This window comes from Pecten maximus, chromosome 16, assembly GCF_902652985.1.
Source record: "Pecten maximus chromosome 16, xPecMax1.1, whole genome shotgun sequence".
In the NCBI taxonomy this organism is placed as follows: domain Eukaryota; kingdom Metazoa; phylum Mollusca; class Bivalvia; order Pectinida; family Pectinidae; genus Pecten; species Pecten maximus.
Genome location: NC_047030.1, coordinates 5,276,308 through 5,296,874, shown reverse-complemented (window position 1 = coordinate 5,296,874; position 20,567 = coordinate 5,276,308). Strand labels below are relative to the sequence as shown.

Here is a 20,567-nt window from a genome sequence, read left to right as displayed (position 1 = left end):
TGATATCTAAATGAAGCGAAGGAGGCTTGGCTGAATATTCCAGTTAGGATGCAGAGCGACAAAGTTTTGCTGATTTTCTGTAAATCTTTAATAAATTGTTTGGTGTCATTAAAAACAATGTGTGCATAATAATATAAGAGTTGTCGCCCTTGGTACACGCGAGGTTAAAATAGGAAGAAGAGTGTGTGTACCTTAGTGTTTTATTGTATGTTGAAGCGACACAATATTAATGGTATAACTGTATTCGTACATTGCTGTAGTATACCCGGACAGACTAAGATCTTGGCCGCACAATCGTCGATTGAAATGGAATGCCATTGCAGCCCTCATGTTCCGATAATACTTGGTCATTTCAACGTGGTTCAAATGGACCTGATCTCTCGCGTTAAGTGGGAGTGGGTTTGACGCGATGACGCCAAAACAGTGCTTCATGTTCCGCGACACGCTCTTTAAATACCATATTAAAGTGTACAAATCTGTCGTTGTAATACAACACCTCCCACTGAAAGTCGGTTAACATTGTGATAACCACTCGTCTGATAAAAGTAGCATACGCTGCGAAAAGTTCTAATATAATGTTGGCGAGTTCGCGTACATTTTCATATATGTCCTTGTATGTTCGTTAGCATTCTTAAGTCAACTTTCTTTCTGTGATTGAATTGCAAACAATCTGAAACACAATGATGTCTAGTAACGCAAGTGTTCTTCATCCCTATTATCGTTGCGTTTGGTTCATTCGTATCGCATTGTGAAGCGTTTCCATGATATTGATCAAAATAGCATTAAAATCATATCATGTGATCTTGACTGCATCATTACATTCATAGATGCAACACAGATTAACACTGAGGTAACTGGAGACTGTTGTGCCAGATGTAAATATTCCAGATTTCTTTTGGCCCCGAATATATAGTTCCGCCGCCAGATAAATTCATCAAGCGCTGACTGACCCCAACGTTTCAGCTGCACACATTGATAACGTTACAATCAAACGTATATACCTGTGTACTGCACATGTATTACTCAATGACTATAAAAAACATTGTCAGTTAGTTATAAGCCTTTTTATATTTGTATATAATTTCAATAAGGCATAAATATGTAAAATCACCTATTTACATCAATAGATTTATTGTTCCAATAAATTAAATTTCCTACCTGGACAAATAAAAAATTTTGGCCGATAGCTTAATGGCCAGTCCTACACGTATGTTATCAAGTACTATCGACTTACTGAGTGGTGGTAGTGTGTTAGGGACTGTAACTCTACCCTACATATTATTTATATCACCGTTATTACATTGTTCATTAATTAGGCAAACGTAGTGTATTCCGAATATATTATTGAAGGATGGATACCTGTATATTTGAATGATATAAGGACATTGCAATACATGTTTTTATCAGTTACGTTAAGGTTTTCTATCCAGAGACATTTAGTACATAACTTTGGTTGTATGTTTTAACGGTGAATGTTTAATGCATATGGTGTCTAGATAAAAGTAATTACAAGACCACTTGTCTTTTCTTACTGAGGACTTTTCAGATCCGGTAAGAATTACAAACAATTCAATGGTTTTAAATGGTCCTAAACTAAATTCCATTCTATGATAGCATACTAAAAAGTGCAGGTACTTTCCATTCAGGGGGAAAATGAAAATTTGAGCTTAAACACAGAACCATTGGAACTTACTTTAATGCTGTTTTCACAACTGCAAACTAAAAAGAAACTGTAAGTTTTCTTTCTTTATGAAGAATTGATCAAACTGTGCATTGGGGTTTTTTTCGCAGATGAATAAAATGACCAAACATTTATAATATTTTACCAATAGAATTATATATTCAAACCTTATATGGTATGGTATAGAAAATAAGACAAAACAGTAAGTTGCCATAATAGCTGCTATTATACATATGTGTACTTGTTAAGGGTTAGCTGCCGCGGTGGACGAGTGGTTAAGGTGTCCAGACATTTTATCACTAGCCCTCCAGCTCTTGGTTACGAGTTCGAAACCCATATGGGGCAGTTGCCAGGTAAGTCGATCGGTGGTTTTTCTCCGGGTATTCTGGCTTTCCTCAAACCTCCAAAACCTGGCACGTCCTTAAATGACCCTGGCTGATGACGTTAAACAAAATAAATATAAATCATAGGAGAATAATTGTGAAATTTAGTAAGCGAATGAATGGCCACAAATCTGTACAAAACTGGTCCTGTAATATACCAAACTGTTGGTCTGCATATGTAGTTACTCAAAACCATCAATAATATGCTGTAGATGCTGGAGTGACGTTGTTGTTAGATATAGAACGGGATAATTACAAGTCACAAAATAGTCCAATCTGAAAGATAGTCAGATTGTTATGCTTACAAGTGAGAGAAATGGACAAACTGTGTATCCCTGAAACTTACATTTTCACTTGTTTTAGTCGAAATCCACAAACATCTTGACACATTGCGCGGCAACAGTAGGTTCCATGATTAGCCATAACACATACTACTACTTGATGGAGCTATTTCTGTTAAATTGCCCCATACTAGTGATTTACAGGTTTAAATGACTGGATTTGCTATTCTTATGACCCAAAAGTTAAAATTAAGTAAAATCACAGTACCATTTCATTGCAATGTTAAATATTAAGCAACAGGAAAAACAAGAAACTCCGCGTGAAATGCAACATGTGTATAATAAATACCTGTCTACGTAGGTCACGTTCTTTGCTCCCCAACACGATACAATTTATATCAATTGAACATCTATAAAACAACCTGCAATCACTTTCTTTCACTGAGTTTCCTTATATACAGACTTGTCCGTTGTATAGAAACTGACATTGCTGGCGTCTAGACCTTAACGTGAAAATCTCCTCGCACGCCATAATTTACTGTCAAACTTTCATATCAATGATTTATAATGAAGTGTGCGTAAAAATAACATTGTTATATTCCTACCTTTTAAAACTTGAAATTATTTGAGAATATGCCTAAAACATGCCCTTTAGAGTGTCCTACATGTTGAAATTGACATGAAATTATTGTATCTAAAAGAAACAACTAAAAATGCCGGTATGAAATGAGTGAGAGTGTTCAAAGCAAGTCTGCTTAAACATCAACGTATCCAAGGAATAACAGATATTACGTGGTGTAACGTGTTTGTCAGTCGGGGGCCAAGTAATTAATCATCTGAGCGAGGTCAATATATATAATCATGTTTATTGCCGTAAATGTCGGTACCTGAATTAATGTTCGTTAAAATACTGCTATGCGACCTACCAATAATAACTACCTCTAGCCGCAATAAATAGGATGCATTTCCTTAAAGTTAGGATTGCTTTACAATGATTCACAAGTTCTAAGTTAACTGAAGGTCTAATGTAAATTGATAAGGAAGCATCATATTATGTGATAGTTTTATTTCCTACATATCTTTTTTCGTGAATTCCGTGCATTAACAAAATAATAAAAATGTACCTTTAAAAAATTGCATGATGGCATTAAGATAGCATACAGAAAGTATATAAGCGGCAAAGACTTCCGACATTATAAAACGCTAAAGACCTGACCTCATTACATTTGACATGGGTATACCAAGTGAAAACGGTCAGTATTAAAAAAGATAAAAATATAAATATATATAAATATAAAAGACAGATCAATGTTAGATTACTTTATGATTCACAATACAAGTATAGAAACCTAATATTTCCCGTGTAATAAGTTTATGGTAATACTAACTCTGTGATTCTCTCATGAGACAGGGTTTGCTCCTTGTGACAATATTGTTGAGAAAATATAAAGATTGGTCTAAATGAAATTATATAAGGTGTGGAACATACATTTTATGTTTTTATCGGCGAAAACTTTGTTGATGCATTTCATATAGCTAATATCCAATATGGAACTCCGATTGTCGGTATCCAAGGTATTAGATAGGAACTAGTATCAACACAGGGACCGGTAAGGCATCTATTAACCAAAGTTTTATATGTATTTTTCGTGAAATTTATCTTACAATCACATAGATATATATCACATATGATATGTTGCGCTATTCTACACATCAGTTTATTTCATCACTTGTCATTGTCAAGATGGTTTGGTTTATTTTGTTTAACGTCCTATTAACAGCTAAGGTCATTTAAGGACGGCCTCCCATGCGTGCGACATGCATGCGTGTGGCGAGTGCGTATGTGTGTTTTTCAAGGCTGTGGTATGTTCATGTTAAGTCTCCTTGTGATAGGACAGATGTTAACTTAATTCTTTACACATGAACATAAGGAAGAGGTGACTCGTCCGCACACAAGATATTTTTGAAAGAGTCGTCATTATTGGCTGCAATGTCGACAAAGTTAATGTCTCTTAACCTTTATTCTGGTCGGTTTCGGACATGTTTTGTAATTATTTTATTCTGATGGGTGAGCATTTCAGGTCCATTTTCTATACATGTATCCTGTCTACTGAACAAGAGACGTGCGTTGAAGACGCATGTCTTACTTCTCAGGATGCACTGTGACATTTTCTTACGCGTACTTGTGTTGCCATCGATTCTGTACACGAGTCATAGTTTTATGTAATTCAAACTTACTCAATATCTTGTAGAAATGAATGTTTTCTGCTCATAGTAATTTGTATACTGACTCTAAACTTTCATTTTATGTATGTCGCATAGTTAGTTATATAAACGTTTTTACTAGGACATTTGCTGATCTGACAAAAAAACGTGCTTTTTGTGGAATAATTATTGTTATGGCGTCTAAACATAATCTATTATGACATCGCACCATTCGCAATTGTCACGTTGATACCAATTGTATCAACATGTCATTTTATCTGGTAAAAGTTATGTGTTATTAATGCTTTAAAGTCACCCTTCATCATATCACTGTTTACTCTTCATCATCTTTCCAACATTGACATGCTTTGTTTTTCCAAACTTCTTATTGAAAATGTCAGTAAATCGCAGATGTATGAAGCAGAGGAATTTCAGTAGTGCGACAGGTATCAACTTTATACACGGTAACACAAAATAAAGATATGGCTATAAAACAACGATTATACCCATCAATTCCCGAGGTCTGGTAATCTATTGAAGGTTGTAAATTATCGGAAAAGTGTTTTATTTTATCTTATTTTTCCTTTTTTCGATTGTTATATAAGTGAAAATTGATATCCCTAAGGTCAACATGTGTTTTGTTTGACTTTCATTCGAGCTGCTAATAATGTTTCCAAGGTATTAGCCAAACAAACCTTATATAAAACGATTATGATAGCCACCCTCTTTGGCAGTAGCGGGAGCGGATCTGTCCATATGGTATGTGAAGATATATTTTTGAATTTATTTTTATATGTGTTTAGCATTGTTGACCAAAACATGTTTTTTATTCTATAATTTCCATAATCATATTGTATATTGGATGCATTTTGGCCCGGCAAAAGAAAGACGTGTGTGTATTCTAATAGTTTAATTAACTTTACTTTGTTTCAGGCCAATATGAAGAGGATAACTTCCCTTGTTTTTGTAACTCTGATATGTGTTGCACGTGAGTATGCCTATTTTAATATGGAATATTTGGACAATTGATTAGCTCCCAAATACACTTGTTTATCGAATTACGATCTTATTGCTTGACCGTTATCCATGGTAAAAAAAAAGTATAAAAGGGTCATTCACGATAAAGATATTTTTGTGATGTTTGCTTCCTATGGTAGCAGTGTACAGTAAAAATGCCCAATATGACAAATGTCTTAGATATGTAAACATTGTCAGTTAACACTACATATAAACTCTAATAAAGTATATATATTTGTAATCTATGCAACATTTTCAATTTTAATACAGCTCTGAAGGATAAGTTAACTGATATTTTCTGTGATTTTAAGAGATGTGAATACCATGGTAACAGCTTAAAAAATGCTCAAAAATTGCAAAATATTATGATATTTGACCCAAAATGACACAATTCTCTACACATTTTTTTTTTCAGAAACCTATTTAAACTCAAATATCTCTATCCCAAAGACAGAATTAATCTTGTTTTGACATATGTTGTAAAATAAGTTTTTCCGCTATCTCACCTTTACTGTGGGCATCCATTTTTCGCTGTAGGCAAAACTAAATTTCCTGTGTAAACACTCTTGCGGGTAATCTGGAAATTTAAAATCCGGAACCAATTTATTGATTTTTGTTTTAAAATATGTGACGCCTGTATGTGCTTCTTCATACTGAATATACCAATTATAGTGTACATTTATTTTTCCATTTTTTATTCATATCATAAGACAGGAGTTATTTGCTTAACAAAAAAATTGCGCCATGGCCAGGCTGTAGTGTGCTACCTATGTTTGTTCAATTATGTGCATTAAAGGTATTATTTATATGAAATGTGGAGTGACATCAATTGAATCATCCTTTGAGTTTGAGCATGACATAAGTAGCGAACATGTATTCGTAGTTGAATATACGTTGTAGATTTCCATAAGTATAGCACTATACCAGTTACTTCACCACTGTGAATTACCCTGAATTTGATAAACTTGATGTAGTTTTGTACATTTCTTGATTCAAAGACTTATAAGGTTAACATAACAAATACAACTATATTCTTAAGACAATAAAATAGTAACATCTTTTATATATTCCAGCAATTAACAAATACTATTCCCGCAAACTGGGACACAAATTAATTTGTAAAAATGCATCGCTTATATCCTCACTGACAATATAATACATTGCTAGAACTGATTTGAACAGCTTAACGATTATTTTTAACTTAAGGATCTCGTGTCAAAATAGAATAAAAGATTTTTCACACAGAGATTTTAATACTTATAGCTAAAAAAATTAATTTCGTATTGTAACCCTGGTAAATACTAGCCGCAATATACCGCTCGGCTAGGGAGATCTTCTCTTTAGCTCGATCGGTTGAGCGTAAAACTAGTAAGCCAGAGGTCACGGGTTCGATCCCTGGTGGAGGCAGTGATTTATAAATTCAATTAATCATGCGCTCTGTTACATTGGCGCCCATGTATGGACCCCTGGCAAAATACTCAGCCTTGCTCCACAAACATCGCTGTTCGCTTGGAGACTCGAGGACGAGTTCTTTCCTGGAGGGGGAGTGTATTTAACCCTGGGAAAAAATAGCCGCAATATACCACTTGGCTAAGGCAATCTTTTTAACTCGATCGGTTGAGCGTAAGACTAGTAAGCCAGAGGTCGTTGGTTCGATCCCTAGCGGAGGCAGTGATTTATCAATTTAATTAATCATGCGCTCTGTTACAGTATAACATATATTAATTTTGATTAAACGAGATTTAGAACAAACGTACACTACAATAAATATTTAAGAAAGTGTAACTAATTTTTTTTCTCCAAATGTCATACATATTTCCGTGTCATCATAGTTCCTCGTTTTTATTATTTATTTTTCATTATGCATTCAAAATATTACATGATTCATGAACATAAGTATAGCACTATACCAGTGACTTCACTACTGTGAATTACCTTGAATTTGATAAACTTAATGTATTTTTTGTACATTTCTTGAATCAAAGACTTTAAAGGTTAACATAATAAACACAACTATATTCTGTAGACGATATAATTGTTATATCTTGTATATTCTAGGGATCCTGTGATAAAATTAACTTGTAAAAGTCACGTCTCAATGACATTAGTAATACATTGAACTTCCCGAATTAAACATTTTAAAGAGCATCCTGAACTAGAGGAACTAGTGTAAAAAATGGACGATAGATTACAATAGAGAGACTTGACGCTGAATAGTTATTTTACTTAATGTTAAACCAAAATAATTTCGTATCACATCTGTCCCTTTTGATTAAACGAGATTTAGGCCAGAAGTAAACTACAATAAATATTAAAGAAAGCGTTACTTAGTTACAAAATTATCAGGAGGTGTCCGACCTAACTAATCAGGGGCGATTTTGAAGTCAATATAACGTTATATGTGTTTAAGGTCTCAATCAACTAATTATTTTGCTATATGTTGTAATTTAGGCATTATTCCTTATTCTCGTTTATAGCCTTACCTATATGATACGAGGTCTGATTGATAACTTGTGAGCCTCGTATTGAAGGAGGTTTGCAAGGATGTTCTGACTATTCTCTGACTATAAAGAATTCATCGACGAAAGCAAACATGTGAAACTAGGTCAGATTTAAGTTAAATATTACGTCTATTAGGGAACACGAAAATACAGTCATTTTCTTCGAATTTCATTTCTTCTCGAAAACAGTCGACAACTTTTCGTGTTATTCTGGGCAAATAGATGATGCCAAACTATATATCTAATAAGCGATTCTAACACGATTCGTTTACAATACGTATTGTACATCAGATACGGACCATGTTCTAATCTGCGATAGAATCATAAACAATCGCGTTAAGCCCCGCCCATCGCTTTAAGCCTTGCCTCGTTTCTAATAAAAACATTATTGCGTTCACCTCTTAGCGAAATTTCAACTTAATGAGTCGTCACTGAAGCATCAAATAATGCAGACAAATTAAAAGAAAATACAGTACCAAAATGGAAACATTTTAACAAAAATAGTAAATATTGGTCATGCCGTCATTAATTGATTGAAACGTTCATTCCGTCCGTATTGAGGCATCTAGCCAAACAAAATCAGAAATAAAATGGAGCAAGTGCACAAAACTAAACTTAACGGTTAGGTCTATAGAAACACATCACCACTGGTTTAGTCGGAACGCACATATCACTATGCATTATATAGAGTAAATCCAAATACGTCGTTAAATCTTTGGTACGAGAACTTTTAACAACAATCCATATACACTTCGTCAACATACAGATGACACTCTCGCCATTATGGGCGTGGTCAAATGACCGACTTTCAAAGCTTCTCACTGATTGGTCGGTCCACTAAAGTATAACACGACACTATCGGGGATCACAGCGTAGTTGTAGCGATATAAAACAGTGTTTCTAAATATATTTAACAGTAAACGTGTTAGAAGTGGGATAGTATGTCTCCGTCGCGAGTTCAAACCAAATTCCATGTTTTTATAGCCAGTATAGCCACTCAAAACATCGTGCTATTCCCTAAATATAACACAGGTAAATATTTTAGTTTCTCCTTGTGATCAAACCACGGACCTCTTGCTCTAGCGCTCTATCGAATTACCTAAGTAAAAATGTATCGTTGCGAAGTTGACTGAAAGTAACAAGTCTTTACTGGTATGAAGTCGCAGACATCCTCTAGGGATGCATTCGTTCTAGAGGTATCCACAGGTAACTACGGTCCTTAAGGAACAAACTTTCTAATATTTTGGGTCCATTAATAGGCACAAACGTTACGGAGGAATATATTTTTGTATCTGCTGAGAATTGAAATCGAAATACTTGACCGAGTGTAGTTTAGAGAAATTTTCTGTAGCTAAATGAAAAAGACAAGGATAAAGAACAAGGAGTAGCTAACGACGCGATTATCAATCGCATTAGAACAAATCTTTTATATATTTTTTACCAAAAGTATATGTCAGCAGAATGCACATTCCTATATAGGAAATCAATAAATACGCATGTGGGTTATTGTTGCATATATAATTAAAAAGAACTAAAATCGTTATGTTTTTAAATAAATGCAGCATTTAATAATTCCCCGTCAGTTCTGTTTGTTTCCTTGACCGGATTTTAATGTTAGGTGTCAAACATCTTTATCGGGAAGTTTTCGTCGGTTCTCGTGTTGTTGCGTGGTCACGTGACTGGCACGAAGGACTACATTAACACTTGGTCGGTAAATATGGCCAGAGCACCCAAATAACGTATTTTGTCGTACAAACAAACGTGTTACACTTGTTCATCGTACTAAGAAACCGAGGAAAAGTGCTGTACATTCTTCTATTTATTCACGTTCAGTTACATAACGGCGTTATAAACTGGTATTAATTGACGAAGTGCCGATTAATTGACTACTTTTTTATAATTTTGATGATGTTTGTCATTTTCGTAGGAACGTACAGCACTTTTCGTTGTTTCGTACAATTTCCTTCACGCTCTTGTCTGTTTAATAAGTATTAATATTGGGTAGTAGGGTGCTCTAGGGCGATTTATAGAGCAAGCGTTAATGTACACGCTTCAAAATTGGAAGTCTTCAGTGTTTTAAGTATCGAAATCGGCATATAGAAACGAACAAACGTTGATAGACGAATGCAATGAATCGTAATCAATTCAATTAATTATTTACAGATGATTTCTAAAGACATAAGGTATAGTTCAAAGTTTTCGGTTGTACAAACAAGTTTGTAGATTCGACACTGTAGTAAAACCACCGTCCTCGTCGTTGCCATGACAGCCGATTTAATCCGCGATCACGAATGCACTGACAAATTGAAAGTTGAAGTATTTTGTGCAACCTGCCGTTTTTACTTAAAACTACATTCACACCTCATATTGAGGTTGTTTTACCATACCTGATCAATTGAAATAAAAGAAAACTAACACAAACACTAAAAAAAAACACAGAATGAAGCTTTCGTGAAATTACATATATTCTCTTACACACCACTTGGTAAATTGTTTCAAATGTAATTTTATTTGTTGCATTATCTAATATTAAAGCTGTACGCACTTTTATTATTATATTATTTATTTTCTATTATAATCTGTTTATCTATTTATCTTTTATTATTATTATTTTCTCTAACTTCTTGTTTTAATACCGATGTATATCGACATATAAAGCTAATAGAAATTTCAAATCATATCAATTACTAATGTTTCCATTTCCTATGAATTTATTATAGCTGTTTGAAATACAATGTATGTATTTATAGATACCGGGCAAACGAATACAGGTGTATGTTTGGCTCCTTAAGTATATATAAAGTTATAATCGTCGTCAAATGAAAGTGTGAAGAAAAAGAAAGGTATATTTTAATGCAGGCTTTCTGACATTACGTTTGGTAAACGCTCCTGGATAGATACAATCTCATGCAAACCTAAATTGTATCTGTTATTGAAAACTAACGAATCAGCTGCACCGATTCACTCATTTATGGCATAATAACACGATGTGATGTTTAATGAGGAACGTATTTCCATTCATGTCAATACCTCTCAATTTTGGAGAGAAATTCAAAATGATGATGAAAACATATCTTTACAGATGGAACTGATTTTTGTGAAAAAACACAAAATGAAAATGATCCATGTGGAAGGAATGGTAAATGCACCAATCCCACATGTCGACAAATAACAACACCAGCACCAACAACAACACCAGCACCAACAACAACGGTAGCATCAACGACGACCGGATCAGGTGGAAATAATCAACCGTCACCGAAACCAACTACTACTACTACCACTCCTTCCACTACAACTCCTTCCACTACTACTACTACAACTGGTAATCGAAGGTTTTTTTCTATGTAAATAAATACTTGAAAATCACAGTGACAATATACATTTACAAAGGTAGATTGCACCCCTTTTTCGGGTACTTATCTTAGCTACACGGCTGCAGTAATAATGTATTGAGAGAGAAAACAAACATGTATTGTATTGTTATTTTGGGTCAATAAAATAAGGCATCTGACTATAGTCTCCATCCATCTATATACTGCCAACGTTTATATAATGTTTATATCACTAGTGTCTTTCACAAAATGAATCATTATAGACTATACACCAACAGGGATTTTTCTTCGGTTTACATGTTTTATAGCTTGTATCACAAATAAATAAGTATATTTATATATATATATACAAAGAGGTCCAAACTATAACTACACATGCCAAAATGATTAAACATATAGCTTTTTTGCATTCATAATGACACTGTTTATGTTAAAGCAAACGATTTCATGACTTCAAAATGGTATTTTGTATATTTCAAATTATGTATATCAATGTGTGTTTATGTTAGCGATGTGCGCTACTGTAATGTTCAATCACAGCACAAGATCAGAAAATGTATTTTCCTTTGTACTTTAGCGAGTGGCGGTGGACGGAAACGCAGATCTGGTAAGACATATTTTAAGTTGGAATGACTGTATCAGTTTAGTATCTTGTAAAGGTTTTTTTTAAGATTACCAAGAACGATAATAGTAAAAGATTATTCGACACCTACTGTGTAAAACATGTATCTTTCATCAAGTAAATGGCATGCTGACAAACACGATGATATTTTATTTTCGCAGATTTATTTAAGAAGTACACCATTAACAACCATGCGAAATAAACAAAATTCAAAGTTAATTCATAGCTGACATTTTTTCTTAAATTGCTTACGTACTTTTGTATCTGTTTTCATTTCAGCACCTGAATGTTCAAGTACATGTTCTCAACAACAAGAATGCCTTTACGAATGCACAGGTGAATGAATAATGTTAACTCAAGCCTATGAACTGAAAAAAAATTGCATTTGTTAAGTAATACAGGAATTTGTAATGGCAATAGTATATGTACGGAAATTGAACACATATGATCGACGCATGTATTTAATGATTACATATTTATCAATAAACAATTGAACCGTTAAGATATATTCAAGATAAGCATGTTATTGATTGAAATGGTTTGTTTTATTCACCAGGTCAAAGCGGTGGATCCATACTGCATGGTTTGACTTCTCTGGTCCTAGTTATCGGGGTCGTCACCAAACTGTTCATCAGCTGATAATGCGGTTTACCTGATATAGTTTTGTTATTCTGATTATATTGTTTCTTAAATAACATGACGAATAACAGAAACATGTGGACATTTAGCAAGCATTGACTCTCACCACGACGAGCTGCAAAGTTAACAGATTTTCTTTTTCACTTAAAGTTATTCCGTTGAGTACAAAATACCTGACAATCTTAATTACAAAATCATGAACCGAATCAGAATTAAAACATGAACGATGAACTTTTTTACGTTATCAATGTTTTGTTTGATTGTTGATAAAATTAATATTTCCTTTTATATGTATATGAATCCTCGATTATAGTTATTATATTATTCATCTATTACCCAACTATTTATTTTGATATCGTTTGTAATAAAACAATTGTTAAGAATAAAAATCGTTTTCATTTTCGTTCGTATTGTCAAATTATCATGCTTTATAAGGGGCAATATAATACCCCTTCGACGGTATCCCCTGGGCGCAACATGCCTTTTCGTGGTGATTGCATGTGTATTCGGAGGCTAAGGTATGGTAATGTTTGTCTCATTGTGAAATTCTAATATGATGACGACTCACTGAAGCATATTACCGATGACATCGAGCAGGACACCTCATGCAGTCACACTATATGGCGAACACGTTGAGAAGAAATAACAACTGTCATTTTTATAGACTCTGTTATGTCTCGACCAGGGATCAGAACCCATAGTCTTCCTCATATGGTGAACGCTCAACTAAAGGCTAAAAGAGGGGCAGTGTCAAGAGACAAAAGTTCAGAAAGAGGAGAAATGATAAGATCCCAAATTTAATCGCCTCTTAAAATTCATGTAAAGAGACAGCAGGTACAATTATAATGCCCTATAAATCTAATGTGACAGGGTAATTGCATTGCATTAGGGTATTGCATTATATAAACGTCAGTCGGGATCTCTATGTATTGTATAGAAAAGGATCCAAAACTATAAAAATTCAATACAAAGATAGGTCCTAAGATGACTAAGATAACGATACTGTAATAATAGCGATCACAAAAATATCAAATTGTATATTGATATGGCATTGTCCTAAATGACTAAATTCAGATTCTTAAAACACCCTAAATACACATACGTACTCACCACACCCATGCATGTCTCACGCACGGAAGGCAGTCCTCAGTTGACATTAGCTGTTGATTAGACGTTAAACAATAATAAACCAATTCATGTTTGCAAGTTCAAGCGCATGGCTTAAGTAAAACTGGTGGAAAGGATAAATATATGTTTATCCCAAAATTACATTTCTGATCAAGTCAAGGTCACGCGTACCTGAGCAAGTCAGTCGAAACAACGGTCCGCAAATATTTGGATTTTTGATCGTTTTTAGACATTTGTTGTCGCCAACTTTTGTCATGGATATTTGGGAAGACTAGACCTTCTAACTTAGCGCTTTAGTAGCGTATTTTGCCAAAGGATAGTTTTGTTTCGACCGTGTTTTATTTGAACAATGGATTGATACTATTCGTGCTGACCACTACTCACCTGACGCTACTGTGTTCTGTATGTTGTATATATATATATATGCATACGTGATCTATACGTACTGGGATTACCGGCCATATTATAGTCTATATTCTTCATAATGGGACTCCCTAAAAAACATGTTTCTGTGCCGGATAGACTCGATGAATTATCTAAGAAGCTTGACAACTTCATCACCAAAGACTATATTACCTCTATGATTTCGCAGTTGAAGGAGGATATTCAAACAGAAATTCATCGCGAGAATGAGGAACTTGTCAACTCACTTAAGTGGAGGATAGGAGATCTTGAAAGTGAAAATGAGCAGTTGAGAGAAAAAGTGAATGTCTTAGAACAGAGGCAGACAGATACTGAGGAATCTATGGCAGAAATGGAAAATCGTTTCAACGATCTTGCGCAACATGGCCGTAAGAATTCTATTCGGATCCACGGACTACCTGATCCATCGCCCAGAGAGTCCGTTGAGGAGTGTGTTGAGAAAATTTTGGAGTTTGCCAAGACTAAATTGAAGGTACCCCTTCAGTCCGGAGACATCGACATCGCCCATAGACTTGGGAGCTATGATGGTAACAAGAAGAGGAGTGTGATTGTTAAGTTCACCCACCGCAGGAAGAAACATGAAATTGTTCGAGCAAGGAGGAATCTCAAAAAGACTGGTTATACAGTATTTGAAGATCTTACACCAGCCAACCAGCAAAAACTGAAGGAGGCTTATCGTCTGGACTGTGTGCAAAATTCTTTTAGTGTGGATGGTAAGCTTTTTGTTGTCCTGAAAAATGGAAAAAAGAGACGGATCTATCTAGATACCAAACTTACTACCCAGTTTCTTGAGAAAGATTCCAACTTTGGATATAAGAGACAGTGACTTCCATATTTACGCGTTCTATAGTTAATAGGTCGTGCGTGACTTGGCCATAGATAGGCCTTTTTCGACCTGTGCTTTCAAATAGCATATCATGGTTTGAAGTCATATGTCGATATGGATTCGTAAGTGAGGATGTGTATTTTTTCCGTATATTTTCTGTATGGATTCGTAAGTGAGGATGGATAAATTGTTTCTGTCGTGTAAGGTAAGCTATACGAAAATATCTTATTTACGATATACACTAGTGTTTTCTCCGTATTGATTCGTTAGCTACATGTATATAGGTAATCATATATATATATAGAGAAATATATACAAGAACTGCTTCTTGTCTCTTTAATAATATTCTATGTATAGTTTGTTGGCTTAAAATACTTGCTGTATGTTGTTAACAGCTTTTATTTTCTCATGCAATAAGTCTTCTCTCTTTTTTGTGCTATATAACCGAATTTGACATTCCGGCCTTTTTTCTTTTTTTTTTGTTCTGCTTAGACTGCTTTTAAAATTCAGCATATTTACTTAGTCTTGATATTAATGCTATCTTAATATATACTTATATATATATATATTAGTCTCGCTTGAAATGCAAATATAAATATAAATTAATTTTATTTTAGTTATTTATTTTCTCACCTTTTATATGTGCACTAGTATTAACCTTTATTATTTTATTATTGCTACATGTATAGTTTGAACACTTTCCGGATTTGTCCTTTCCGATCTGATTCAGTTAGATGTTTTACTTGATGCACATAGAGAAAGAGCTCTGTCAAGCGCTATATTGATATTGACTATGTATAAGTTTATAGTCTTTACTGTACTTCCGGTAATTTATTTGCTATGAGGTTATGGTGAGTAGCGGTCTAGTGTCTCTTGACTAAAGATATGCTTTTACTTCCACACTTTCTTTTCTATCTTTCTTTATCTGTATGGGGAGATTCAAATTTATTATTACTATGTCTCGACTATGATATAACATGAGTAGCATTTCCGTTTTTTCGGCAAACTGCCAGGGTCTTGGTGATAGAATCAAACGAAAGGATGTTTTCTCCTACATTAAAGACAAAAAATATCACATTTATTGCTTACAAGACACTCATTTCACATCACAACAGGAAGATTTAATCAGAAATGAATGGGGTTTTGAATGCTATTTCAGCTCTTTCTCGTCCAACTCTCGTGGTACCGCAATTCTTCTGAATAATAATTTTGAAAATAAGGTTTTCAAGGAAAAAAAAGATACAAACGGGAATTTTCTTGGAATTGATATAGAAATAGATGGTCACAGAACAACGCTTATTGCCCTTTACGGTCCTAATCGAGATACACCAGATTTTTTTAACCTCATCTTAGATACTGTCGATAGCTTTGGTAACGATAAGATAATTGTTTGTGGAGATTTTAACCTCGTTTTAAATCCTGATAAAGATTATGATAACTATCAAAATATTAATAATAGTGCAGCTCGAAGGAAAGTTTTAGAGATTATTGAAAATCTGTCTCTTGTTGACATTTATAGAGATAGCCACCCAGATACCAGAAGATTTACCTGGCGTAAAAGATATCCAAGAAAGCAAGCAAGACTAGATTTTTTTCTTATTTCTGATAATCTTGTTTCATCAGTATCACAATCTAATATTGAACCTGGTTACAGAACAGATCATTCGGCTCCATACATATCTCTAAATTTTAATGATTTTAAAAAAGGGAAGGGTCTTTGGAAATTTAATAATTCTCTGCTGTATGAAAAAGAATATTTGGAATTAGTAGAAAATGTTATAAAAAGTGTCAAATTGCAATACTCTCTTCCGGTTTATAACTTAACTGCTGCCCCAACTATTTCCAATAGCGAAATTCAATTTATTATTGATGATCAGCTATTCTTAGAAACTTTGTTAATGGAAATCAGAGGGCAAACTATATCTTATGCTTCATACAGGAAAAAACAGCAGAACATTAGAGAAAAAGAACTGATAAGAGAAATAGAAACATTAGAAGCTAATTATGATCACAATAGAGAGGAATTAGAAGCAAAAGTAAAAGAGTTAGAAAGTATACGGATAAAAAAGATCAAAGGTAGTATAGTTAGGGCCAGGGCAAAATGGATAGAAGAAGGGGAAAAACCAACAGCATACTTCTTCAGTTTAGAGAACCGTAATTTTACTTCAAAAATTATTCCAAAACTACAGAAAAATGATAATATTATAACGGACCAAAAAGAAATTTTAAATGAAGTACACAATTTCTATGAGGATTTATACAGATTTAAGGAAGTCGAACATGTTAGTCTGGACAATTATCTACATGGTTGTAATATTCCAAAATTAGAGGAACATGAAGCCAATAGTATAGAAGGTATGATTACAGTAGATGAGGCAGGTATATTTCTAAAACATATGAAAAACAATAAAAGCCCTGGTTCAGATGGATATACTGCTGAATTTTTTAAATGCTTTTGGAAAGATCTAAAGGACTTTGTTGTTAGGTCTATCAACTATGGTTTCTCTATTGGTCAACTTTCAGTAACACAGAGACAAGGCATAATAACCTGTATTCCTAAGGGTAACAAACCTCGACATTTTATAAAAAATTGGAGACCTATTTCTCTTTTAAACATTTCATATAAAATAGCTTCTGGAATTATCTCCCAAAGAATAAGAAAATATTTAAACAAGTTAATTAATTGTGATCAAACCGGTTTTCTATCTGATCGCTATATAGGTGAGAATATCAGAACTCTATATGATGTGATGCAGTATGCTGAAGAAGAAAATATTCCTGGAATGCTACTATCAATAGATTTTGAAAAAGCATTTGATTCTGTTTCATGGAATTTTATTGAGAAGGTCTTAAATTTTTTTAATTTTGGAACTGACATCAAAAAGTGGGTCAAAACTTTGCATTGTGAAGTTTTTTCTTATGTAAATCAAGGTGGCAATATTTCTTCTGCTGTCAACATCAAACGTGGATGCAGACAAGGCGACCCGATCGCTGCATATATATTTATTCTCTGTGCTGAAGTTCTTGCTGCTAGATTAAGAAATAACAAAGATATTAGAGGTATACAGGTAGATAATACAGATATTCTTAATTTACAATATGCTGATGATACCGGATTGTTGCTTGATGGTTCAGAAAAATCTTTAAAGGAATCTATTAATGAGCTAGACAATTTTTCTAAGATATCGGGGCTCAATATTAACACAGATAAAACACATGTTATTTGGTTTGGAAGCAAAAAATATAGTCAGGAAACTTTTTTGCCACAATTAGACTTACAGTGGGGTAAAAGCAGGTTCACATTTCTAGGAATAGACTTTTCTGTTGACCTAGCTGAAATGCCAAGGATGAACTTTGACAAAAAAATAGTAAAACTTAAATCTCTAATATCCTCTTGGAAAAAGCGGAATTTGACTCCTATTGGTAAAATTAATATTATAAAATCCCTATTAATCTCTCAGCTAAATTATCTTTTTATTACTCTGCCTAACCCACCTGAGAGATTCATAGTGCAATTAAATTCCATAATATTTGACTACCTTTGGAATGATAGGCCTCATAAAATAAAGAAAGATATTGTTATCCAAAACTACTTAAATGGAGGCTTGAAAATGATAGATGTCCAGGCTTTCATAGATTCACTTAAGTTAGGTTGGGTACGTAGGATGTTTAAGTCTTCAGGCAAATGGGTTATCCTCCTAAAGACTATGATAGATTTTAAAAAGTTACAGTGCTGTGGGAATGCTTACATATCTGTATGTGAATCTAAGTGTTCTAATAAATTTTGGAAAGATGTTTTCAGAATATGGAAAAAATTGAGAAATTCTAGACTATTTAGGAAAAGGGCATTGGATCATGACTCTTTTTTGAAAACTCCATTATGGTATAATACAGATATAAAAGTTGGAAATAGCACCATCTTTTACAAAAACTGGTTTAATGTTGGAATTTATACAATTTCTGACTTGGTTAAAAATCATGGTAATCTAAGTTTCTATACAATTAATGAGTTTCTAGAAAAATTCAGAGCCAACACTAACTTTCTCCAATACCACGGACTGATATCTGCAGTTAGATCTTTTATGGATAATTATGTTTTAGAGCCTCCATTTGAAAATCCAGTTCAGCCATTTATACCTTTGCATTTAGAAATTTTCTATAAGAACCATAAAGGCTCAAAAGACTTTTATAATTGTCTCATCACACCAGCTTCTGTACCAACCGGTGTTAGGAAATGGCAGGAACAACACTTCTACTTTAATGAAGACAAATGGAAAAAAATCTTTAAAATTCCCTTTAATGTCTTCCGCAGTCCAAAGTTACAATGGTTTCAACTGAGAATTATTCACTATATCCTAGTCACAAATACTTTTCTTTTTAAAACACATATAATTGCTAGTCCTTTATGCACTTTCTGTTATAGTGAACCAGAGAAAGTAACGCATTTGCTCTGGGAATGTGTATGTGTACAAGAATTATTGCAGGAATTTGAAAACTTAGTTGATATATTGTTTATTGCTTTTTCTATGAACAAAGAATCTTTCTTATTTGGTTTATTATCTTCATATGCCAACCCTGTTGATAATGAAATCATTATTATAATTAAATATTATATCTATAAAACAAGATGTTTCAACAAAGCTTTAAATATAACAGCCCTTGTTAATGATATCAAGGATCATTTTACTGTTCAAAAATATATCAACAATGGAAATAATGTACACAAAAAATTGATTTTTGAAAATAATTGGAAGAAATGGATGCCATTATTGGAACTAAACTGAATATTTTCCTTCTGGCAGTGTCGAATCTATTTAATTTTGGTAAAGAAGTTTTTGAATTAAATTATTTCATTTTAATATATACATCTTTATTTTTGAATCTCCCTCCCCCTCTCCTCTCTCTTTCCCTTCTTTTCTCTGCCTTTTTTCTTCTTTGTTTTCATGTATAAATTAATTATGTGTGTATGCGAGTTTGAAAGTTTGTTGTGTGTGTATGTGTGTGAGTGTGTGTACGTGTGATGGTGTGTGCGCATGTGCTGTTTGTATGAACATGATGTTTACAAGTAATTTATAAGTGTGAATATGATGTTTGCTTTTCTCTCTTTGTTGTATGTATACAGTATATATTTATATACCGTCTTTGTTTTCATGTACAAATTGATTATGTATGTATGAGTATGTTTTGAAAGTTTGTGTGTGTGTGTTGTTCTGTGTGCATGTGCTGTCTGTATGAACATGATCTTTGTTTACATGTAATTTATTAGTGTCAATATGATGTTTTGCTTTTCTCGCTTTGCTTGTGTATGTATTATGTATACAGTATATATCTATATACCGTATACCGTACTATGTTAATATATCTCTGGATATAAGATTGGATGTGTGTAAATGTATGCAGTATGCAATATGCGTGGGAATTTTATATGCAATATTTTGTCGATGTACGTGAGAGCAAGCAAATGATATATATAGATTAGGTTTTTGTGTATGTTTGTGTGTGAGTGTGTAAAGGAATAATTGTATT

The 20,567-nt window shown here is 33.6% G+C and overlaps 1 protein-coding gene across 1 annotated transcript; it reads left to right on the top strand.

Moving 5' to 3' along the window:
* Window positions 1-5,261: 5,261 nt before the first annotated feature.
* LOC117314551 (integumentary mucin C.1-like) lies at window positions 5,262-12,664 on the top strand. The gene is made up of 6 exons (XM_033868619.1): window positions 5,262-5,309; window positions 5,484-5,538; window positions 11,151-11,393; window positions 11,981-12,010; window positions 12,305-12,361; window positions 12,582-12,664. The coding sequence occupies exons 1-6, from the start codon at window positions 5,262-5,264 to the stop codon at window positions 12,662-12,664; spliced, it is 516 nt and encodes a 171-aa protein (XP_033724510.1).
* The last annotated feature ends 7,903 nt before the right edge of the window (window positions 12,665-20,567 follow it).

Excerpts from the sequence above, each read along its gene's own strand:
- LOC117314551 (XM_033868619.1), top strand. The coding sequence starts at position 5,262 with ATGATAGCCACCCTCTTTGGCAGTAGCGGGAGCGGATCTGTCCATATG. Across the intron at positions 5,310-5,483 it reads GGAGCGGATCTGTCCATATG|GCCAATATGAAGAGGATAAC; the intron begins GTATGTGAAGAT and ends ACTTTGTTTCAG. Across the intron at positions 11,394-11,980 it reads CACTACTACTACTACAACTG|CGAGTGGCGGTGGACGGAAA; the intron begins GTAATCGAAGGT and ends TTTGTACTTTAG.